The 25,350-nt window shown below is 41.7% G+C and overlaps 1 protein-coding gene across 1 annotated transcript in view; it reads left to right on the forward strand.

The window, feature by feature from the left end:
* Positions 1–1,376: 1,376 nt before the first annotated feature.
* DENND3 (DENN domain containing 3) overlaps positions 1,377–25,350 on the forward strand; it is a 72,842-nt gene continuing 48,868 nt past the window's right edge. The window contains exons 1-7 of the mRNA XM_061607048.1: positions 1,377–2,205; positions 2,681–2,867; positions 16,805–17,084; positions 18,021–18,136; positions 18,605–18,744; positions 20,606–20,717; positions 22,996–23,115. Of these exons, the coding sequence (XP_061463032.1) occupies positions 2,784–2,867; positions 16,805–17,084; positions 18,021–18,136; positions 18,605–18,744; positions 20,606–20,717; positions 22,996–23,115 (852 nt within the window). The 5' untranslated portion in view covers positions 1,377–2,205; positions 2,681–2,783. The remainder of the gene's footprint in view (positions 2,206–2,680; positions 2,868–16,804; positions 17,085–18,020; positions 18,137–18,604; positions 18,745–20,605; positions 20,718–22,995; positions 23,116–25,350) is intronic.

Raw genomic sequence — 25,350 nt, forward strand, 5'->3', positions numbered from 1 at the left:
TGGATCCGTCTCAATCTGTATCCACCGCCGATGTACCAGACTGGATTTCACAGTCCTGCCCACGTCGCCATTTGCCAATCGCCATGGGACTTTTGTTATGGAAGACGTCTGTGCATGAATTTGTTTTATGTGGGGAGATCGGTGCACCACGATCAACACACAATCTTGATAGAAAAAGGCTTTGATCCAATGGCATGGGTACCATGACGATTGGAAGTCCTTTATCTGCTGCAGCCTTCATCCGCCTTCACAGCCGTTGAAACATACACATTGTTATCCTCTGCCTGTTCGGCCGTTGAGGACTTTCTTGGATCGTTCTTTGTCTGGTTCCTCTCCCTTGACCTTACCGCCATGGGTGACCCTGCTGGGAGTACATGACTCCCGACGGCATCGCTCACAGGGTTCATTGGAACATGCAAGCCCACTCACCACTACAAGGTGACGATCCATATAACACCTATCCTGTTCCAACTGCATTGGCTGCTTCTGAGCCCAATTCAAAGTGCTGGTTTTGACCTATAAAGCTCTTTACGGCTCAGGACCCCGCTATCTTCTGAAATGCCTCTCCCAATATGAACCTACCCGGACCCGTAGATCTTCCTCTGATGCCCTTCTTCAGGTCCCCCCTTTGAGGGAAACTTGGAGGGTGGTGACAAGGGAGAGGGCCTTTTCAGTGGTGGCTCTCCATCTGTGGAATATGCTCCCCAGTGAGGTCTACCTGGCGCCGTCATTGACATCTTTTTGGCAGCAGGTAAAGACGTATCTTTTCTCCCAGGCATTTGAAAGATTGAGATGACGATTCACTACAAAAGACAATAATTCTGGGAAAAACAGAAGGGAGTAGAAAAAGAGGAAGGCCAAACAAGAGATGGATTGATCCCATAAAGGAAGCCACAGAACCGATTTTACAAGATCTGAACAGGGTGGTTCATGACAGATGCTCTTGGAGGTTGCCGATTCATAGGGTCGCCGTAAGTCAAAGTTGATTTGAAGGCACATAACAACAATAAACAAACAAACAAAGATATTGCACCACAAGTGCTGGATTTAACGTTGGTCTAGAACTAAGAATAAAACTCAAGTTAAAAAACAACAACCAGGGCAAAATTAAAAAAAAATCCTCTCCCTCTCTGTTGCTGCAAGTCTGCGGCAGAGCATCTACTCCACATGTAGAAGGCCCCAGGTTCAATCCCGGCTACATCTCCAGGTAGGGTCAGGAGAGACTCCCACCCTGAAGAGCCGCTGCCAGACAGCGTGGACAACATGGAGCTAGATGGACCAACGGCCTCACCCGGCAGAAGCAGCCTCCTGCGTCGGCGCCGCTGCGGCTCACCCAGCCACCCTCCTCCCCTACCTTCCTGCCTCCAGACCAGGGACAGCGCTGCCCCTTCTCAGGGAAGGCGACAGAAGGGCACCGCGGCCTCCTTTTCCCCGCGAGTCCCATTCGGCCACAGCCGAAGCCGGGGAGGGCACAGCGTGGCGGGGGCCTCTGAGGGGCGCGGCTGCGTTTCTGCGGCCTTGAAGGCGCCCTTCTCTAGCGGCACAGCCGGGCTCGGGGGGAGGCCAGGATGTGCGCCTGTGAGGGAGCCGCCTTCTTCCTGGAAGGGGCGGGCGGCTGGCTGGCTGGGTGGACGGGTGTCCCTCAGCTCTCCCTTTAAATGGGTGGAGGGGTGTCCCTCTCCGCGCCTTGGAAGGGAGAAGTCCCTCAGAGGCAGCGGCGTAAGTGGGCGCAGGGAGAAGTTTAACCCTCATATTATTGTGGGTTTTTTGGGGGGGAGTCTCGTCACCTCCCTCTGTCTTTTGAGGGGGCAGCGACCCTCCTTAGGGGTCCCCAGACAACTCCCTCTTCAGCATCTTTTCTTTTCTACCATTCACTTTGGCCGAGGGCAGATTGGGGTGGTGGAGAGGTGTTTTTAAAATTTATTTTATTTTATTTGTTTTCAAAACTGTTGGGGTTATGGTGTTTTTGTGTGTTTTTTGCATCTTTCCCCTCGTTTCTTTGGGGGGAGTGGCCGGGCATAAGCAAGCCCCTTGGAAAGGGGGAGGTCTGGAGAGCCTATTAAGCGAGACCGTCCCCCCACTCTTTTGTGGGTGCCTGTGAGCTGAGTTCAAGTGGAGCAGCTTCTCTTCCCCCAAACCAGCTCCCTTCACTGGGAGTTGATTGTGGGGAGGCAGACCACATCTCTCCCCCGCTTCCGGGGTCAGGTGAGCCTCCAACACCTCTATTTTCTGGACTGTTGGGGATGGTAGTGAAGAAATCATGACAGGAGAGTCCATAAAACAGAGAATAAGTAAGAACCAATGGGGCAGCCCATTACTTTCGCTTCCATACTGGGGTGAGGAAAGACTAAAGGCAACCTCCCACCACACATTTATTCCTTAACTCGGGAGCAGGCGTTCCTCATTCCCAGTGTGGTTGTGAAGCATATTTGGAGACACTCAGAAGCACTGGGGTGTCTGTGTCTGAGGTTCACTTTTTAAAATCCAGTCTTTCAATCCATCCCCTGTTGAATGCCTTTCCCCACCCCACTGTCCCATTTGGTCATCCTCTCTCGGGATGAGGAGCGTTTCAGTTTCGGAAGCTCCTCCCCTTATGGACGAGACAGATCTTTATTTCTTTCTTTCTCGGTAAGCCTCAGGGCTGCTGCCTTCATCTCCCTTCCCTTCTTCCATTTTTTAGGGGTGAAACGGAACGTGCTTTTCCTGGGTCAGTTGGCTTCAGCTGGAAGAAACAGCAGAGTCCTTTCTGTGCCTTTGCTTCTTGTTGGGACTGTGCCCTTGCTATGGAAGATGAGCTGCCTTCTGCCATTCTGGAAATCTGCGTGTTGGTTGGAGTCCCCAGAGAAAAGGCAAAGGAAATATACCAGGTAAAAAAAAAAAAGATTAGACCCAGTTGTTATGTTTTTGCAGTTGGCTGGTGATTTCCCTCATTTTCTCTTCATTCCTGCATTCCTTTTAAACCAGTGCCGCCACATTTCTCTGCTGTTGTAACTGTGCAAAGCTGTGAATGCGTTCTTCCTGTATTGACAAACTACCTTCAGGCTGAAAAGGAAAAGATTCTTTTCCTGCAGTTTCATAAGAACATAAGAAGAGCCTGCTGGATCAGGCCAGTGGCCCATCTAGTCCAGCATCCTGTTCTCACAGTGGCCAACCAGGTGCCTGGTTGTAAATGCGTAGTGAATTACAGGAATTTAGATTATTTTGCCTGCCTCACTAACTTGTGAACTTCCTCCTTTGCCTTTGCTTAGAGAGTTCGGTCACAAACTTGAATTGTGGGTAGGGTAAGCCTTTTCAGGGTTTATTGTCTTTTGCAAGGTGAGTGTTTCTTACAGGGAAAAAAAAAACCCACTTCCTAGAATAAGAAGTTGTGAAATGGAGAGGTGCTTTGCTGTGAGTTCCCATATCACCAGCTTGTGACATTTCATGGGCATGCTGTAACACACAGCCATGTCTTAATAATCAAGCCTTTATGATTTCCAGAGGGGGTAGCCGGCTTAATCTCTTGCAGCAAAAAAAATTAAAGAGTCTTGTGATAGCTTAAGGACTAAAACACTTATTTTTCATAAGCTTTTGTAGACTGTAGTCCACTTCATCAGAAGCATGCCTCCATAGATCCCCCCCCCCAAATTGCTTAGTAGATGGCTGTCTTTTTTGCTCATACCCTAATGTTTTCTAGCCTGGGCTGTTTCAGCAGAATGGTTCATTTGTTGACTATCTATTTTCCCGCTGAACTGCTTAAAAGCTGTTCTACAACTGAATCCGTATCTCTTTTTGGCGAAAAGAGTTTGTGTGAAGACTGGCAATGACTTTTTCACCATTTTTGTTTGAAGGTGGCAATGTGACATTTGTTGTATGGACCCTAAAGTAAGGTGGGCAGAGGGTCAAACTCTTTTATTGCCCACTCACTCTCATTTATTGCTCACTGAAAACTACAAAGTGCTTTTGATGAGAGAAGGGACGAGCAGGAGGGCTATAGTGGTTTGCTTTTAAAAACAACTCTTGCCATACAATGCTGCTGGGTTAACGATTCACATCTTGTCTGCCAGAAAACCTCTTCACGGCCACCACCCCTGTCAGCACTCCTCAGTTCCCAGCTGCTCACCAGCTAAGACCCTTTCCCAAGTACAGCTCCTTACATGCCAAAGCAGTTATATAAAAGCATCCAGATCTGTTTTGATTGACTGAAAGCTACCATCATCACCACTTGTTCACATTCTTGCCCCTTGGAACAGTGCACAGTGGTCCTTCATGGCTGCATTGCTGGACAGGGAAGGAAGCTGATACCTCATGAGGCATGCAGTAGCAGCCATTGGTAGGTCAGCCCTGTTAACCCTAAGGAAGGTCATTGCTTCCTGATCCAGAAGGTGGCTTAATAATTTGCATTTAGCCAATGAAAGGCCCTCCAGTTGTTGTTGGGACTACATTTCTCACCATTCCTGATCATTGGCTATGTTGGCTAGGGCTGATGGGAGTTGAAGTTCAACAACATCTGGAGGACACCATGTTGACTATCCCTGGCCATTAGTGTGGAGTGGCACAGGCCACACTAGAAACTCCTTTTAGGGCTTTACATTTGTCAGCCTCATCCTAGTGTTTAAGAATTACAAAGAAGTATGAATTTATCTGTCCTCTGAACAATTTTTGTTGGTGCAAGATTACAAGGGCTTGTGACTGTTGGATGTATGTTGTTATTATGTGCCTTCAAGTCAATTTTGACTTATGGCGACCCTATGAATCAGCGACCTCCAATAGCATCTGTTATAAACCACCCTGTTCAGATCTTGTAAGTTCAGGTCTGTGGCTTCCTTTATGGAATCAATCCATCTCTTGTTTGGCCTTCCTCTTTTTCTACTCCTTTCTTTTTTTCCCAGCATTATTGTCTTTTCTAGTGAATCATGTCTTCTCATTATGTGTCCAAAGTATAACCTCAGTTTCATCATTTTAGCTTCTAGTGATAGTTCTGGTTTAATTTATTTTAACACCCAATTATTTGTCTTTTTCGCAGTCCATGGTATGCACAAAGCTCTCCTCCAACACCACATTTCAAATGAGTTGATTTTTCTCTTACCTGCTTTTTTCACTGTCCAACTTTCACATCCATACATAGAGATCGGGAATACCATGGACTTAATGATTCTGACCTTAGTGTTCAATGATACATCTTTGCATTTGACGACCTTGCCAATCCTGGCCTTCTTCTAATTTCTTGACTATTTAGGTTAACGACTGTGCCATGGTATTGATAATCCTTGACAAGTTCAACGTCCTCATTGTCAACTTTAAAGTAAAATAAGTCTTTTGTTGTCATCACTTTAGTCTTCTTGACGTTCTGCTGTAGTCCTGCTTTTGTGCTTTTGTGCTTTCCTCTTTAACTTTCATCAGCATTCCTTTCAAATCATTACTAGTTTCTGCTAGTAGTATGGTATCGTCTGCATACCTTAAATTATTGATATTTCTCCCTCCAATTTTCACACTTCCTTCATCTTGGTCCAATCCTGCTTTCCATATGATATGTTCTGCATATAGATTAAACAAATAGGGTGATGAAATACACCCCTGTCTCACATCCTTTCTGATTGGGAACTAATCGGTTTCTCCATATTCTGTCCTTACAGTAGCCTCTTGTCCAGAGTATAGGTTGCTCATCAAGGCAATCAGATGCTGTGGCATCCCCCATTTCTTTTAAAGCATTCCATAGTTTTTCATGATCTACACAATCAAAGGCTTTTGTAATCTATAAAGCACAGGGTGATTTTCTTCTGAAATTCCTTGGTCCATTCCATTATCCAATGCATGTTTGCGATATGATCTCTGGTGCCTCTTCCCTTTCTAAATCCAGCTTGGACATCTGGCATTTCTCACTCCATATATGGTAAGAGCCTTTGTTTTAGAATCTTGAGCGTTACTTTACTTGCATGGGATGTTAAGGAAATAATATTAAGTTGGATGTATATGTAACTTCAAAAGCCTTCAAACTCCTAAACCGATAGAAATTAGCCTGTGTGTCAGTTTTGACCACTGTTGTCCATGCACTGGTAATCTCCAGGTTGGATTACTGTAATGCACTGTATGTGGGGTGCTCTTGAGGTTTGTCCAGAAGCTGCAGCTGGTGCAAAATGCAGTGATGTATTGCCAACATGTCACTCTGCTGCTGAAAAAATTGCACTGGCTTCCTATTAGCTACCAGGCTAAATTCAAGGTTCTGGTTTTGGTGTACAAACCCTATACAGCTTGGGACCAGGATACCTGAAAGACCGTCTTACTCCTTATATACCCAGTTGATTACTACGCTCTGTGGGCGAGGGCCTCCTGCAGATACCATCTTATCAGGAGGTCCTTTCTGCACAACATAGGAAGTGGACCTTTAGTGTAGTGAAATTCCCTTTGGAATTCCCTTCCCTTGAATATTAGACAGGTACCATCTCTGTTATCTTTTTGGTGCCTACTGAAGACCTTCCTTTTTCAACAAGCCTTTTAAGTAGAGACCTTATCCCAGTCTGCCTCTGTGTTGGAATTGCTTTTTAATGTGTTTTTAAAGCTTTTTTTAAAAAAAAGATGTTTTTTAAAGCTTTTAACTGTTTTTAATTAAACATATTAATATGTTTTAAAGATGTTTTGTTGCAGTATGCTTTAAAATCTGTGTTTATGATATTTTAGGATGTTTTTAGAGAGCTTTGGCTATGGGGTGGTATATAAATGTAATAAATAAACAAATTTTTAGTGCTTTGTTTGTCTCCCAGGGCTCCTACTGAGAGGAAGGGTAGTATATAAGTCTAATAAAATAAATAAATAATAAATTTTGTGTTACTATTGTCAAGTTGTAATAGAAGTAAGTATAAATTCAGGTTCCTATAAATCAACTTCTGTTGAATGAACTAGCTGCAACTTAATATGTTTAGGCTGCAATCCTATACATGTCTACTCAGAAGTAAGCTCCATTGGGTTCAATGGAATTTACTCCCAGGTAAGTGTGTGCAAAAGGTTTGAGGAAGACAATGGTAACCCCCCTCTGAATACCGCTTACCATGGAAACCCTATTTGTAGGGTCGCCATAAGTTGGAATCGACTTGAAGGCAGTCCATTTTCCAAGTGTGTATTGGTTTGCAGCTCTTAGTTTGTTTTAATTCTGGTGAATTGTAACAGCAATGATTATAAACTCATCTTTCTCTGAAGACTTCAGTAGGGTGAACTAGATGCAGCTTAATGCACTCAGTTGATTTTATTTGGTTTATTGGCTGCTGTCTAAAGTGGCTGTGCCTACTGTTCCTTTTGATAGTATTAGTTTTGTTTCACTTGTCTCCTTGAGAATTTTGTATTCGAACGAGGGTTACTAATTCACTGAATATAACAACATTTAAGAATTAAAGATATTATTTGTTAGGTCCTGAATAAATCTGGAAAATGCTGACACTACATTGAATCCTTAATGGATCCAGTATTCTGCAACATTTGAAGCTGCAGTTTTGGAGTAAGCTATTAATTGCATAGAATAAAAAAGTAGCATGTCTCTGAATTAGATCTAATGCGTGTGTTTTAAGAGCACACTTCAGACTTGCAGGCATGGGTCCCCCATTCATTTCAGTGAAATGTATGTGGGCTAATAAGCGTGTTTTGTGTTGAGGGGCTGCTCTCTTTCTCCCAGAGGTTCTTGGGCTGATCTCTACAATTCTGTTACAGTAGGGCCCCGCTTTACGGAGTTCCGCATTACGGTGTTCCGCTGATGCGGCGGCTTTCAAGCAGGGGAAATTCCCCGTTTTAAAGCCGATTTTGCCGTTTTGCGATGTTTTTGTGTCATTTTTTCGCAACGCGGCTCATTATAGTCTATGGGGCCCCGCTTTACGGTGATTTCCGTTTTACGGCGGGGGCCTGGTCCCTAACCCGCCGTATTAGTGGGGCCTTATTGTACTAATCTTAGGATATTTCATCTTACTTAACCGGGTTCAGCGATAGAGCAAGGGCTTTTTGTGCGAAAGGTTTGAGAGTCAATCCCTGACATATCTAGTTAATCCAGGTAATGAGAAATACTTTTGCCTGAGACTGTGGAGAACTGTTGCTAGTCAGGGTAGACAACAGAGCTAGGTGGATGACTAGTCTGATGTGGTATAAGGCAGCTTCCTGTGTTCTTGAATAGAGTAATATTAATATCTACTGATCGTTATTTCTTTCCAACTTCTTTATGCTTGCCTTAGTTTTCTAAGACACAAGGGAAGGTATTTCTTGGAGTGAATGACATACAGTTTGTTAGTCACAGTAGTCCATGAAAGCAATTCCAGTGAAGTTGGGAATGTAAATGAGGAAACCTAAGGAAGGTATTGTTGAAGACAATCTTGCTTTCCCCCTCTCACACTTGTAGTTTTTCTGACATGGATATGTTGCATACAATCTAGCTCACTATTTCTTTGTTTATTTTAACACTTAAGCATAGTCATTCCCACTTTTGCGATGTTAAACTTCATGGAGTAATACTATAAAATACTTTACACTTTTACACACACACTCTCTTTCTCTCGCTACTGGCCCTGCTTTGCATAAAATTGAAAGAAAACCTTTAAGCAAGATAAATTTAAAGAATATCACAAGTTTCTGGGAATCTGGTATAGTATCTGTATTAGTTTAGGTGTTGCTGAGTTTGTTGCCAGTATAGTTTTTCAGATCCATGACCTTTATTTAACCCAAAAATGCATTTGGGGACCCGTCATAGACAGTTGGAAAGGTTAGGGTTAATTTTAGAAAATGCACAACATGCTTAAGTTGACTTTCTGTTGCACCCCTTCCCGCATTCTGCATTCCCTCCTTACCCTTCCTTCCTAAATGAGCAACCAAGGTTGACTTTTGTGACTCTTGTTTCACCCCTGCCAACATCCTAATGCAATGTAGGCCTCTGTGTCAGTTTCACAGGCAAAGATCTAGAAAGGTTTGGCCAAGTCCAGTACTGAGGGTCTTCTGTTGGAGTTAGCAGGGGAAGTTACCTGAAGTCCACCCTGGTTATTTTCCAAGAGGGAAGGAGGAAAGACTGCTGGCTTAAGGCTAATGTAGGCCTGTCACGCCTGAAAGAAGCTCTCTGCCTCTATTAGTAAGTAGGGCCAGTTTAGAGGCTAGAAGCAGCCTTTTATTGTTTCTTTTTATTATAATTCCACGTTCTGCATATTTTGTTTTAAACTGTTTTGTTTAAAGTAGAGTTAGTGTGGTGTGATCCAAGGGGATTCTGCACAATCTCACCCCACATCCTTGCCTGGGCCTTCTTGCTAAGCTGCACCAGAGTCCTGCAGCTCTATATTGAGTAGGTGGTGGCAGCTAAGTATCCATTGGGCTGTCCCATAGTGGGCTTAATGCCAGTATCAAGGTGGGGCATGTAAATGCCCAGGTAAATTGATCTTCTTAGTGACGGCCAGGGACACACACAGACACACACAGCGTGACAGCGGGAGTGGGGCAAGCTGGTGAGCAACGCAGCAGCCACAGCCTGGGCAAAAAACTAGGTGGGAGGCTGGTGGCAGCAGCAGCAGGCCGGAGACTGGGTGGGAAGGGGGAGCTTTGGTGACAGTAGTCAGGGTTGGCAGGAGAAGCGAGCGGGGCAGAGCCCCTCGCTTACCATATATTTGTACAGTGATAGTGCAGCTGTTGCAGCCCACTTTAGCACAGGCCGCAGCCCAGTCTTGGGTCTTCATCAACCAGCTGAACACCAATGGATTAGACCAGCTGCTTCCAGTTAGTTTGGACTTCTCTTAGGAAATTTTACTAAATTAGATTCCATCTTCCCAAAAAGGGGCATGTCAAGAATAGCTAACTTTGGTCAAGCTAAAATGGTTCAACCAGAGAGAATTCTGGGAGCCTTGTGGATCCCTAGGACATCCTACTGAGGGAGATCCATGGCTCAGTGCCAGACGGACAATTTGCAACATTGCAAGAAGATGCAACTGAACCTTAGCAGTTATCTCTTATCTGCTTCCTGATATCAAAAGTCAGGAAGAGGGGATGTTGTAGATCAGGACCCCTGGGTGGGGCTGTCTAGCCACCTTATCTTCAAAGAAGCTGATCACAGCAGGGGTGGAACATGGCTAATTGCCCGCCCCGAGCTTGGAAAAGTTACTTTTTTGAACTACAACTCCCATCAGCCCCAGCCAGTATGGCCACTGGATTGGGCTGATGGGAGTTGTAGTTCAAAAAAGTAACTTTTCCAAGCTCTGCCCCCCCCCGTTGACCACAAAACTCCTTAAAAATGAAGGATGTTCCTTCAGTTGTGGTTTCCTATTTCCATCTATCTCAACTCGCCTGAAGTTTACAGGGAAGAAGCCGTTGGGAACCAGGCTTTTCTGCTGTGAGTATAGAATCTTAGCTTAGCAAGCTCTTTGTTATTTTTTTTGGTCTGTATTGAATCTCTCACCTTTGTTATGCTAATGTATCTTTTGTAGCCTGGCTGAGGACGACTAGCTTTGAGGAAACAATTGTTGCTCTTTTTATTTGGATATACCTTTCTTTTCTTTTAAATAAACTACCCTTTTTATAATTGGTGTGTATTACTCGAAACTAATGATTCTAAATCCAGTCTTCGACTGCTGGACGCTACTGATTACTATTGATTAATGTGGGTTAATACCCTTAGAACTCCTGTAGCTCTCTGAGATCCCCTTTCTCAGAAGGGAGCTAGGAAGAGGTGGTGGCAGTTACTACTGTAAGCTTAATCCTGAAAGGAAGGAGAGTTTGCTTGGGAAGCAGAGACCCAAGGGAGTTGGGACTGTTCTCAGAAGCAAAGAACCCCCCTGGGGGGGGTGAGGGCAAGGGACCCCAGGGGTACAATTCTTTGACTATGACCTGGGAGACCAGAGTTCGAATCCCCACGTACCCATGAAGCTCACTGGGTGACCTTGGGCCAGTCACTGCCTCTCAGCCTCATGAAAACCCTACTCGTAGGGTCACCATAAGTCGGAATCGACTTGAAGGCAGTACACTTGATCCCCAAATATCTCCATAGTACATTGTTAATACCACACATTAAGGCTAAGGAGATGTCTCGCTATTATTTTCATTTCTCCCACAGACTCATTCTTTTAAGAAAGAAAAACAGAACACTATATTGGAGAATGAACTGGTTATGTTTTTAATTTTGAGGCTTTTAATAAGCAACCATAACAAGATATATCGAACATTGTGCCCTAACAGGGGCCTTCCTCTTTCCTACTGTAGCAGGTAACTATAGTCACTGCCTCTCAGTCTCAAACCCTATTCATAGGGTCACCATAAGTCGGAATCGACTTGAAGGCAGTACATTTAATTTAATTCCAAAGCTCAGAAATCTATTTTATTAAGCATATTTTTGTAAAGGAAGAAGAATCTGAAATCCGTAAGGAATTGCTTATTATCTGAGGAAAAATTAAGAAACCCTGCCTGAATCAGACAAAAATTCTAACATTTTGTTTCACATGGTGGATAACCAGATGTTTCTGATGATCTTGTAAGCTTGCCAGCACTTTCCCAAAGTTGCTCTCCAGGAACTGGCATACTGTGGCCTATAACCTCTGAACATGCCAGCTTCATTTGGCTATTATTGTTAACAGCCATTGATGAATCTATTCTCCATGAACTTATCTAACACTCTTTTGAAGCCACCTAAACCAATAGACAACCCCATATCTTGTGACAGTCAATTCCATAAACTAATTGTGTGAAGAAGTGGTTTGTTTCCAAGAACAAAAAAAATCAAACTACTCTCATGATGAGAACAGCTTGTAGATGCAGGTGGAAGTGTAGGTGCTTATGTATAAATGCAGATGAATTTTGGATAAGCAACTTAATAGATGGGTTTTTTATTAGACCAGGACATCACTTTGTGAGCAGCCCAGACCCTGGGCAACTTTAGAAAAATGAAAGGGGTGCAAAATGTCTTCTGTATCAGTGGATTGACATTGACAAAACCGTATTTTAGATTGAATAGTACGTTGATGTTGGGGCAGGGGCTTCTGCGTTGGGCTACTGATGAGATGTGAAGTAGTGAGCAGGGTGGTAAACCAAGGAAATTGTTCAGACTTTGTACTCTGATTTTGTTGTTGTGTCGTAAGAATCTATGACTGTTATGTTGTTTGGAGTTTTATTTTCTGATCCGCTTTGTACAAGTTTGCTTAGTAAATATTTTTTCATTTAAGGCTCAGAATTAGGTTTTATTACTTTTTTTGCATGCCTGTAAAGTGTCTTGAAAAGAAGTAAGGCACAATGTGTTCCTACGAAAAAGTTTTCAGAATAACTGAGTATGAACGAAGGTGCTGGAGAAGGCTGCCTAAGTGCACTGCAATGCAACCACCACGTCTTGTGTGAGGCCTCCTGCTCAACAAGAGCTGCTGCTGCTGCGTCCCTCTCCTCCTCCTGCTTCAGGAAAGGTCCAGGTCCTCGCTTCTCGGCACGGGGCCTCCTGCTCAACAACAGCCTGGCTTGGGGCCTCCTGTGCTGGGCCTCCCGGCGCGGGGGGCCTCCTGCTCAACAACAGCCCAGTGCCTCCTGCCTAACAACAGCTGGCGTGGGGCCTCCTGCTCAACAACAGCCGCCGCCGCCACGTCCCTCTCCTCCTGCTCCAGGGAAGGCCCAAGTCCTCGCCACCACTTCTCGGCGCAGGGCCTCCTGCTCAGCAATGGCCCGGGGCGGGCCAACAACAGCCACCAATGCCCCCTGCCCAACAACAGCCTGATGCGGGGCCTCCTGGCTCAGGGCCTCCTGCTCAGTGACAGCCGCCACCACCATGTCCTTCTCCTGCTCCAGGCAAGGCCCAGGTCCCCAAACCCGAGCTCCCGCAGCTGCCCCCTGACATAAACTATCACCAGCAGCAGCGGCAGAAGTCCGGGGAGTGGCAGCTGAGCAAGCCTGAGGACATGGAGAGAAAGACAACATTGAAACAGCAAACAGCTTCGCTGTAAAAAATGCCTGTTGCCCTTCTGTCTCTTGGAAGCTGCCGCCACCACTAATACCACTACCTCTTTCCTGGCGGTGCCGATAATGATAATGTTATTTATTATTTAATTTAATTTTTGTAAATTGTATTGGTTTTTTGTATTTTTATTGTAATTTTATACTTGTGTTTATTTTTCTTTGTAAGCTGCCTTGAGGGCCTTTGGACGAAAGGCGGGGTATAAATAAATTAAAACTAAAACTAAACTAATGCAGATTCTGTATCTTTCAGGATTTGTGATGCATCTGCTAGTCATATGCTGGATGTGCAGATGTGAAAATGGGTAATGATAATTACTTGGAACTATACTCTTTCTTGAGAATTAAATTCTTGCAGTCTTTCTTTTTTGTATATGTTAGAGAGCTCATGGCTGTTCTGTGTAGTGACAAAATTATCCTTAGCAATCTATAGGGTTAAATGTTGAGCAACAGGAAGAACTTCCTCTTGCTCATCAACAGAGTGGCCCGCTGCTAAAAGATTTTCAGCATGAATCTCAAATGACGAATTCTGCATGATGGAATAATTCCCTTCATTTTTGTGTTTGTTAGTAATTGCAGTGTATTTTGAACTATATATGTTTTCCTTTTTTGGAAGCATGGTAGTCCTGGTAATTATACTGATAATTTTAGGCTGCACCAAAGTATTCTGCTAAGGTAGTATGAATGTTAACTGCAGGGTTTATACTGTGGGGTCTTGTAGGGTTCAGTATTGTCACCTATGCATCAACATGAACCACACTATGTGTGGTCATAATGGAGATTTGGAATGAGGTGCCACTCAGGTCTATTTCTCTTTTTTTACTAATTCAGGTGAGGTAGTGGAAGTGTGAAGTGGGTGCTTGAGCATGTTAAAGGACTTGATAAGGGCCAACAAATTAAGATTCAGTTCAGATAAGACAGGTAAGTGATAGGTGGCTTGTCTCTCCACTTGAGTGATATTCACCCTGTTTGGTATAGGATTGCACTGTTGCAGAGGGAACAGATCACAGTTTGGGGATGCTCCTTGAAGCGTCTCTGTCTAGAGATGTAAAATTTCTGGAAATTTTGAAGCCATGGGGAAAAAATTTTTTGCTGGCTCTTTCAGAAAAAAATGGAAATTTTCAGAAAAATTGAAAAAGTGCAACATTAGCACTTATTACAGATTGAAAGTCACTTTGTTACTTCAGGAATATCAAATGTAATTATGTACAAGTTGATTTGGCATAAAATTATCACATTTGGTATATTAAAATACATTTTATTCGAACAGTTATTACAAATTGAATTTACTTTTTAAAATTTTTACTTTTTTTGGTAACAAATGGATCTACAAGATCCAGAACTGTAAGGAACCTCTTCCATATTTCCAGTTTATGAGGAGCAGGCAAAAAATAATTTAAAAAAAACCCAGAAGAAACCATCAGCATTAATAACAAAGAAAATTATTTGTCTCCGCTAGTTTTCCACAGTGTCAAGCAGACATAAAGCATCCATTCCCATAAAAAGAAATGAGAAAAAGGGGAGGACCAAGATTCAGTGAAACATTTTATTCATCATGCTAAAATAAAACATTCCGTAATCCATTTTTCTGTCCTTTTTTTCAATTTTTCCAATTTTTTGGGAAAAAAACAAAAAAGTCTTTGAAAACAATGGAAAAAAACCCTTTTTTCTGAATTTTTCCGGGTTTTTCTGGGCCTTCACATTTCTATCTCTGTCACTGGTAACCTGGCCTCAATGACTGATACTCTGGTAACCTTTCAGTTAGGCTACTGAATTATGCCCTTTGAGTTATGCCTTCTGTGTGGAGCTGGTATTGAAGATGGTGCGGAAACTGCAGTTTGTTCAGAATACTGCTGCTAGACTCCTGTTTGGGACCTGGTGTTATGTGCACATTTCCAGGCTTAGTACCAAATGCTGGTCTTGACCTTTCAAACTCTTCATGGTTTTAGGTCAGGTACCTGAAGGATCACCCGCCTGTACTTTGAAATCCTTATTAGAGGCCCTGCTCTGGTTTCCCCGCCATCTGAACTATGACAGGTGGCTACCACGGGGAGAGCCTTTATAGCATCGGGGCCCTTGGAATTGTCCTCAGAGAGGCTTGCCTGATGCCTGTTCTGGTGGGCAAACAGCTTTTAATTTGTTTTAGCTTTTTAATGTTTTATACAGATGCTATTTTTTATTTTATTTATAAACTTGCTGTTTTTAACTTAAATAAATTAATTAGTTTTATGGTGCCTTTGATATTATATCGTAAGCTGCCCTATAATATATTTGAAGGGCAGAAAATAAAATAAATAAATACCGCGCTAGACCTTAACGTTAATTCTGGCATTTGTAAATTTGAAATAAATCCATTCATATCTATTAAGCCAAACTAGAAACGATAATGCCACAACCCACCTAGGGTCATGTTGAATTTCTGTTAAGTGGAGGCGGATGGTCCCATAAAGCATTTTATGGAGCGGGTGCATGCAAGAATGCAAATGTGTCAGTTAAAAAAAATAGGCTTAACGTAAGCAAGCTGGATGTATTTCCTTTGTCCATTATACAGTATCCATCTGATATGTACCACACTTTTAGTGCTACTCATAAAACGTCAGTGGTTGAGCTTTTCATCAGATATCGCCCCCCTACACTTTTGTCACCCTAGTTTGGATTCTTTTTAATTGTTTGTGGCAGAAGTTGATTAGAACACCTGTCTGTTCTTATTGCTGGCTTAAGTTTATGTTTTGCGCTTTTAACCTCATTGTTTTGATTCTTTTTGCATATTTCTTCATTTTTAAATATTTGTATATAGTTATTTCTTTTTTCACTTTATAAACTGTTTTTAAATTTTGCATATCAGTTATAAAATAGTAAATACTATTGCATGGTTTTCCAACTGTCAAATGTTTTCAGATATGATATACCAGTTGCTCTCAAATCATCCTCTGGGCTACCCTAACTATTCCTTCTTTTTAAAATTTAATAGAAAAAAAGACAAACAGTCCAAAAGCAAATGATGAGTCCCAGATTTTTTGAAAAGCCGATGACAGGTGCTGCTGCATTTGAGCAAAATCAAATGCACCTTCTTTCAGTCATGTTTGGTTTTAGTTGTGATTTATCTTCATCCAGTCAAGAACTTCTATTGACTTTTTAGTGAAATGCAGGACTGAAGACCTGAGTTGGTTGAAAAGGACAAAAGTGAGTGTCATCAGCACACTGCATCTCCATTGGAGCTTTTCATCTGGGACTGAATAGTGGGCAGATAGATTTTAACAAATATTGTGGAAGAAAATATTCAGAGTAGACCCATTGAAATTAATACATCTAAATAAGTTATGTCCATTAATTTAAATGGGTCTATTCTGAGTAGGACTAACATTGAACATAGCCCATTATCTGTGAGTTTTTGTGTAGACTGAGATTAAGGTCCTGACTTATTGTTTGCGAAAGTTTCACTGAATGTGAATTAATTTTTGAAGGATGGAATAGGTGACTGACAGAGAAAATAGAGAACCAAAAACAGCCCAGAGGACTTTTGTACCTGGTTAAATTGACTTAAATTTTGCCCCAGCAGCAGGCAGCATGGGGCTATGGACTAGTAGATTTAGAGTCAATTTGTATATTTGTTTGTTTGGAAGTACATTCCATGGGATCAGTAGGACTTAGCATCAGGTTAAGTGTGCAGAGAAAACCATGTAAAAATGAAGATAGTGCATAGGATTATGAAGATCAGAGACGTAATTATGAGCATTAAATAATGTTAATAACATAGTTTGTTAAAAATATGGGGTGGACTGTTTTACAAGAAAAATAAATTGCTGCTAAATAATGGAAGAAAGTTCGGTTAATGTGAATCATCACGTGGAGACAAAATGCAGATCATCATCGTCATTTTAATTTTTTTTAGGTTGCCCAGAAAAAAGATGTGGAAAGCATTCCTCCCATTGAACCAGAAGTTCTTTCTGTTTTCGTACCTCCATTTATCAGCAAGGAGGAGTTGCAAACAGCAAATATAAATAGTAATGCATTTAATAAAACAAAACGGCGTTCCTTTCGGAAAAAGAAAGAGAAATCCAAGATTGAAAGTGCAAGACCTCTGAATGGGGCCCCGAAAGCTCCTGAGACTGAAGATATTAGTGTTCCTAAAGATGTTGACCTTAATGGATTGCCACAGCTTTGCTTTCCAGGTAATGCTTGCTTTTTTCATTTTAACAATCAATTTCATAACTGTTAATGGATAGGAGCGATGTTGATACAGTGATGCAGGGGACAAAGAGTGCTTCTGGAAAACTGGGAGTCTCATTTTATTGAGAGTTGATTTAATGTGTATTATTCCAGAACTCTAAGGGCTGGTTTACATGATTACCTAACCAATGATTTCTCTTCCAGTTCTGGAAAAGTGTGTGTAACCCTCATCCCTGTACAGATAGCCTCAGATGTGTCTGTTACACACACAAAAAACATGCGCTATCTATAAAATATTTCAAAAATGCACATATATTGATGTTTTCTATGGTAATCAAAGTTCTGTGGTATTCACTTTCACTTTTAATCTCTTTAATTAACTGAGGCTGCAATCTTATGATCCCTAGGAGGGTGGGATGTTTTGGATTTCCTTCTCTGAAAGCAGAGAGAGGGAGGTCCACCCTCAGAAAGGGGGATCCTACCTTGTGCGGCCTCTTCCTGGTAGTACGAGAATCTCCCATTACCTTTTTCTTACTGATGTCAGAGCTCTGTACCAGGGGCAGGTCAGGAAAAGGGATGGACCCAAAGGATCTGTGGCCTTTCCATTTCCCCAACATGCCCATAAAATGAGCTGCCCCATGGATTCTTGGAGTGACTTAAAATTGTTTTTTTTTTTAAAAAAAACCCAGGAACCCCAGAAAAGGGAGAAAAATGCCACTCTTCTCTCCTTTCTGCCCTGCCATTATGTCTGCAGGAGGGCTCTGGGTGTGGCAGTTTGTCCACCTTTGTTTCTCCCTTCCCAATCCTGTTTGATTTGGTCAGTCTTATTACTTTTGCTTCAGGGGCTACTTTTCAGGGTCTGTAAATATGCATATTGTAACCAGTGCTACTAACTTTTGTTAGTGCTGTGTTCCACAATACGTTTGTCTCATTTGCAGGAGGATTTAATATAACATGTGAATCCAGGGAGGACCACATCCATTTCCTAGTTTTCACAGATGTCTGTGGTAACAGAACGTATGGTGTTGTTGCACAGTATTACCAGCCTATGCAAGTATGTTGTTTAGTCTGCTGCTGCACTCCTAATAAACCAGTTCCAAATGTTGAGTTGATAATTACCAAATGATGACTAATTCTTCAAATTAGTGATCTAGTGTCTGTTATCTTTTGCCGCTGTTAAGTTCTTTTATTTCAGGGCATACCACTCTGAAGAAGACTGAAAATAGTTCTTGATTGTGAGTTCTAGTCAAAGATATATCCTGCATGAATGCTTTTGATTTTGTCGACTCAAATAACTTGTTCTGGACATGCCACTGTAATCTCATAGAAGTGGCTTTAGAAAGTAGAAAATGGCAATTTGCCAAAGATTTTAAAAACTAGTATTGGGCATCTAATGTATACTTGTAGCATGAGAGTTTCTTAAAGGCAAGCTTATACCCTGTATTCTGTAAATATAATTCTGGGTTTTCCAAAACTGACGGTTCTTGACAGGCACCCAAAGTAACATGCAGTTTCCTTATAGGATGGACACATCTTCTCCAATGGGCAAGTTCAGTGGGAAACTGGACAGGTCTCTAGAGCTGCTTCATACTTTGTGCCATTTGCTGTTTGTATCATATCCAAGTATCCATACTTTAATACCCTCAAAGACTGCCTGTCTTGGTAAGCATTATTATTTATGCTACCTATATGATAGACATGCATGCCCATAGCTGTGATTTTTGGTTTAACAGGAATTCTCTGAATATGCTGTAATATAGCAGGAGAGCTTTTAGTTTCAAATTATAACTGTTGGGAGGCAGAGGAAACCAAATCAATTTAAGGCAGGAAATGAGCTGATACATAGACAGTGCTGTAGTGGTCTCCACTTTCACATCAGTTTGGAATATGAAAGGATTAGTTTTCTAAGCAGGAAATAATTCTGCACAGCTTGAGTCCACAGCTGTAGGCAGCTGTGTTTAGCCTTCTGAATGTGTGATGTGCATAATTTCCTAGTAGTGGTATAGGATGGTAGGAAAGTAAGTCCTGACAGATACAGGGCCTTCTCAGTGGTGGTGCCAAAATTAATGAATGTCCTCCCAAGGGGGAATTAATTGAGATGTGTTAAATTGATTTACTCTTGCTGTTACACATTTTGTAATGTATGCTTATTTATTTTTGTTTGTTTCAAAATTTATATAATGTTCTCCAACTGGTTTACAAAAGGCAATCTAAAATATTCATTGAAAATACCAATAAAAGCAAACATTAAAATCAGTAATTTTAAAACTATTACACTCACTAAAGCCTCATGTTAACACTGTATGCTAAAATTACATGCATAGTAGGCTTGCTGGAACAAAACAATGTTTTTAGCAGGCACTGAAAACAATACAGCAAAGGCACCTGCCTAATATCAATGGGCAGGGAGTTCCAGAGAGTAGGTGCTCTCACACCAAACGATTAATTTCTTGCCGCTTTGGAACAAACATTACGTGGCCTTTGTAAAAGTGCCAGTTCCACAGATTGGGTTGGTTGAGTTAGTACATAGGGGTGTGTGTGTTTTTATCATCTGTTCACTGTTTTTAATAATAATTTTAAATGCTTTTAACATAGTTTTTAAAGAGAAAAACAAGGTAGAAACCCATAAAATAAATTACCCTGGGAATGTTGAGCCTATTTTAATTGATAAGTCAATTTTGTAAACATCCAGCTACAGCCCTACAACTCATCATTGTTAAGAAATAGGTTCTAATTAAGTGAAACCTGGAGAACTTTTCCTCTGGAATGGTTCAGAATCTACTGAAGGGAATCTAGTCTCTCCAGTGGTTGGGTTCAGGGGATGGCTGTAGCAGACCTTTTACATTACAGAATGTTCAAGGGAAATGGGGAGAGTGGCTGGTGGCATAGTGCAAAATATAATGCATCTGTTCTTGCAGTCTGCACAAAAGGTATGTTGACTGCATGCACCAAATGGGCTAAAAGTGATTATCTGGAAAGCCCCTTACATCAGTGCTAAAAAAGTTATCTTACCATTTTGTTTTATTATTATTTATTAAATTTATATCCCGTCCTTCCTCCCAAAAGGAACCCAGGGCTTCAAATACCTGATAAAGCATTAAAGACATATTTAAAATGTCTTAAAAACAAAGATGCTACAACAGTGTCTGCTACTATACTGTAAAATATCCAGCTGCGTAATTTTTGAAGTGGTATGTCTATTTTTGTGCATTGCTGTCTAGATTTTTATTTTCTGTATCGAGTAGTGCAGGACTGAAGTGCTAGATGGAATTTGGCTGCATGAATTGGTAAAGCTGTGGAAGCCAAATTCTTGAAGCTTACGCATCTGTTTACTTTGCATTTATGAAATGTGTCAGGACTGTGTAGGTGGGTGCTGAGTTAAAGTGAAGTATGGTGAGTAAAGAATGCAGTGAGCTGGTAGTTGTATGCAGAAGAAAAAAAAATACTCTGAAGGAATGTGGTTTCTCTCAAAAAGTAATTTTGAATTCCACTTAAATATGCTATTTGCTGTTTTTTATTTCAGCCTATTGGTGCAGTTGAAGCCTTACAAGGAGTTAGATGCCGACGACCATATAAAAGAATTTGCAGCAAAACTGTCTTTGATACCTAGTCCTCCTCCAGGACCGCTCCACTTGGTAATGACTGAAGCTACAGTATTTGATACCTCCTCTGTAGTAGTTTCCTGAGTGGCTTTCTGTGAATGCAGGAACTTTAAAAATGTTCCTTTTTGGGATTGTTAATTCCAAAGAACTTGGTCCATGATTGGTATTCAAAACAGCAAAAAGTCATGGCCGCTTTTCCTTCCCATTTACTCTGTTTCCTCTCTTATTTCTCCATAGGCCATCATCTCCACCAACTGCTTCCTCCATACGCTGTTATCTCCTCCAGATACTTCCTCTTCTGTCAGCTGCCTGTTCTAGTCCCTCCTTCCGTCACCTTTCCTCTTGGGGTACCTGGGTCTTAGGAAAGTTCTGTTACTACTATTATTACTAGGTTTCTTACCTGCCCTTCACTATGAGGTCCCAGGGTGGGTTACAACAATTTAAAAATTTGATATTAAAATCAGTTGAAACAAATGACAGTCAAAAGACTAGGGTGGGTCCCAAAGGATATATCTCGGGCGTTGAAGGGCAGCATAAAGAGGTGCATCTTGAGCATACCAAGAAAACTACATTATGAGTATGCCAGATGTGTCTACATGTGACAGCAGCAGGCCTATGTCTACAAATACAGGCCACCTCTACTGGTGGCAATAGAGGGGCATGGGGGAGTTCTAGTGGAGAATTCCAGGTGGTGGTTGGGAGTGTCGCCTGTCGCTCTTTTCTCTGCATTCCCTCCTTCTCTCCAGGCCATTTGACTGCCTTCCGTTCCTTAGAGGAGGGGTTGCAGGGGGAAAAAGTGGCATGTGAGGGAATGGTTTGGCACACCCTGTCTGCTCTTTTTCCACTGGAAATTGTCTCTCCAGCTTCTTTACCACTGTTTGGGGGTCATCCATGTTTGAAGATGCAGTTCTGTTTCTGTCATACATATTTCTGCTCTCAGCTGTCCTGTCCTTTTGGATCTCTTTCTGCTCTGCTTTTCAGACTGCAACCTCTTTCTCCCATGACGGAATTATTAGATATGGTAAACAGGAACAATGGTGGTAGACTCCTTTTGTTGGACATGGCATAATTCATAGAATCATTTATTTTGTTTTCAGTGCAAACTGTAGGAGGATGCATGCAATCGCCATTCTCTCTTTTTGTCAGGAGTCTCCCTAGGGACTGGTTGGGCCTATGTCACCTAGCGTCTGATCACAACAGTTTCCCAGGGGATATTCCAGTATTTGGCAATCATTAGAATGCAGGACAGTTCTGTAGTCTCCCCTTGGGCCTCTAGTCTGTGTGAGACTCACTGAGTGATGCAATTGAATGCAAGTTTTCTGTCTGCTTTATACTATCCAACTGTGTATTGTAACTGCTCATAATTGTGCTTGAAATATAAGTTCTACAGGAGCTATTAACTAATTATTTATTTTATTTATTTATTATTTGATTTATACCCCACCCTTCCTGCGAGCAGGAGCCCAGGGCAGCAAACTAAAGCACTAAAAACACTTGAAAACGTCATAAAAACAGATTTTAAAATACATTAAAACAAAACATCTTTAAAACATTATTTTAAAAGGCTTTGAAGACGCCTTAAAAAAAAGGTCAAAAACATATTGTTAAAAAAAAAGGTTTAATAACATATTAAAAAGCAGTTCCAACACTGAAGCAGACTTGTCTTATGTAATTCTTGTCTTACATAACACCGGAATTTGCATTTGTCTTCATAGTTTATCTGCTCAGTAGTACAACTATTTGTTGTATTCCCCCAATGAACTAACAGTATTTTCTTGCTCAAAAAGGGATTGAAATAGATGGTCTGTTATCATTATAATACTAGATGTTAGATAAGTCATCCATTGTAAATTTCTCAGTTATTTTGTTTAGTTTCTTTCTGTAGATCAAGAAAAATACAAAAACATAGAGAGCTGCCTTATAGTAAGTCAGGCCCTTGGCCCATCTGACTCAGTATTGTGTACACTGACTGGCAGCAGCTCTTTAGGATTTCAGACAGGGTTCTCTCCCAGTTGTACCTGAAGATGCTGGGGATTGAAACCAGGACCTTCTGCATGCAGTGCGGGTGCTCTGCCACTGAGCTATGCCCTTTCCCAAGCATGTTTGTTTTTGCAGAGAAATCTGCTAATGAATTGTAGAATGCTTCAGCTGATGTTTGTGAGTGGCTTGCATGTAAAGTCAATCTTTTGGTTCCTGACACTTAGGGCTGTTCCTTGCTGTTTATATTTTTAAAATGGATTGAAATCTCTTGTTGCGGTTTCTGGTGATGACACACAAACCAGCTGAAAACCCATACCTCTTGTTTCTCTAGATATTTAACATGAAGCCTCTCCAAGTAATATTTCCATCTCGGGAGGATCCTGACAGTCCGCTTATTGATTTGGATCTACATCTTCCCTTCCTATGCTTCAAACCGGAGCAGGTGTTACAGGTATAGCACGACTGTTTTGTTTTATGCAGGTGGAAACTTGATCCATGTATTGCTTGTGAGAGATGCACAGTATTTTTTGGTTTAGTCTAATGCCATTGTTTTCCAAGTGTGAAATGGGCTTTCTGAAAGCTCTGGCAGCGACTATGGGAGAAGAAAGGCCATACCTTCACGGAGGATCGCAGTAATGTGAATGTGCTTTTAGCTGTTTTTAATCTACATGTGACTCCCTCCTCATCTCTGTCCCATGTCCGAATGCGTTTGACTGTGTTAGGCTGCAGGCACAGGATGAATGAGAAGCTTTCCTTAATAATGTTATTTGTTATTTAGTTTAATTTTTGTAAATTGTATTGCTTTTATTGATGTATTTTTATACTTCTGTTTATTTTTCTTTGTAAGCCGCCTTGAGGGCCTTTGGCCAAAAGGCAGGGTATAAATAATAATAATAATAATAATAATAATAATCAATCAATCAATTAATTAATTAATAATAAATCACCAGATCAAATAATAGTATACTACACCAACTGTCTGGCCATTCCATCACTATTTGCCTTTCCCCCCCCGTTGGGGAAATAAAGCAGATATTACAGCAGGCTTCTTGAGGCAATTTATCCTGCTTCCACCGTGGCCATTTGGCTTTTGGTGCACTTTCTTTCCCAGCAGCAATAACAAGTGCACAGGTGGATAAGCATTCCCACTCAGCTGTGGGGTGCTTCCTTTCCATACTGGCTTGCTGTCATAGTGCGGCTGCTGCTGATAAAAAAGAAAGCACCCTACAGTTGGATGCCTGAGATGGGAGCAGGTGGGTAAGAGTGGGGGACATGACAGAGACTTACAAAATGATGCATAGTGGAGAGTTTTTCTTCCTCTCTCATAATGCTAGAACCAGGGGGTCATCCAATGAAGCTGAACAGTGGGACATTCAGGATGGACAAAAGGAAGTACTGTTCCATGCAGAGCTCAGTTAAACTGTGGGACTGTGTGCAGTGGTGGCCTTGACAGAGGGTTAATTCATGAAGACAAATTCAGGCTTTCAGTGGCTACTAGTCTTGAAGGATGTATGCTACCTCCAGGATCTGAAGCAGCATGCCTTTAAATACCAATTGCTGGGGGGAAACACAAGGACAGTGCTCTATCCCTCTTGTCCTGTCTGCAGGCTTCAGCTGGCATCTGGTTGGAAGCAGGATGCGGGACCAGATAGGCCTTTGGTCTGGTCCAGCAGGGCCCTTGTTATCATCTTGGGCAATGGACTTCAGGGTGCTTCATTCTCCCGATAAGACAGGGAGGTGGAGATGATGGCAACAGGTCAGCCAAACTGCGTCTATCGCATATTTGCTGACAGCTCTCTGATGCCTGCCTGTCTTTTTCTCTGTGGAATTATCTCGCGTCTGATCCTTCTCTCCCATTTTTGTTTTGATGTCTGTTTGGGTTGGTTTGAGCAGGTGGAGTCTCTGTGGGTTCTAGGGGTCTCTCTTCATTGATGGATGGTGCTGGAAGCTGCTAAGACAACTCCCAAGCCTTCTAGTGTTAGTTTTATCAAATCCATCACATGTAGGCCTTAGAGATGTGACACCTTTCCCTGCCTAATTGGCACAAGCAGTGGTTAATTGTGTCAAAGCAGATGTCTGGTCAGCTGAGGCACTTGAATCCCCTCACCGTAACCAGACACAGCTTTCATTCCTGCAAAAAGAATGAAGTCTCAAGCTGTGTCTTCTGACCTTGCTGAAGAGGAACAGTTAATGCTAGACACCAAGATCTAGCTTGTAGATAAGCATTAATCCTTTTTATTCAGGTTGTGAGTCAGACATATATTTTCAACTCAATATTTTTAAAGCAGAGAGAAATTTATTCCACATACCAGAAAGTATATATTAAATTAGCAGGTTCGATTTTGATAACATATCTATATAATTCTTATCCGGATATACTTTTTAAAATTGTAATTGTTTGAATTTGATCCATCCCCGTTATATGTTACCAATATTCTTTTTGCTTTGAACATAATTTTGATAAAGCTTCCATTTTATTGTATTAATTGTAATTTAGCTAGAACGAGAAAGAAAGAAGCGATAATGATTTGAAATGTTTGGTACCTTACTGTTATACAAGGATATAAAAAGGGCAAATTGCTGATATTAAGGTGTGGTTTTCTTTCTGGAAATTTCTCTGCTTGCCTGAGAGCAGATCTGGAAAGCCATTATAATTTTATAAGTGATAACTATTTTTATAAGTCAT

This window comes from Rhineura floridana, chromosome 1 (assembly GCF_030035675.1).
Source record: "Rhineura floridana isolate rRhiFlo1 chromosome 1, rRhiFlo1.hap2, whole genome shotgun sequence".
Lineage (NCBI taxonomy): Eukaryota > Metazoa > Chordata > Lepidosauria > Squamata > Rhineuridae > Rhineura > Rhineura floridana.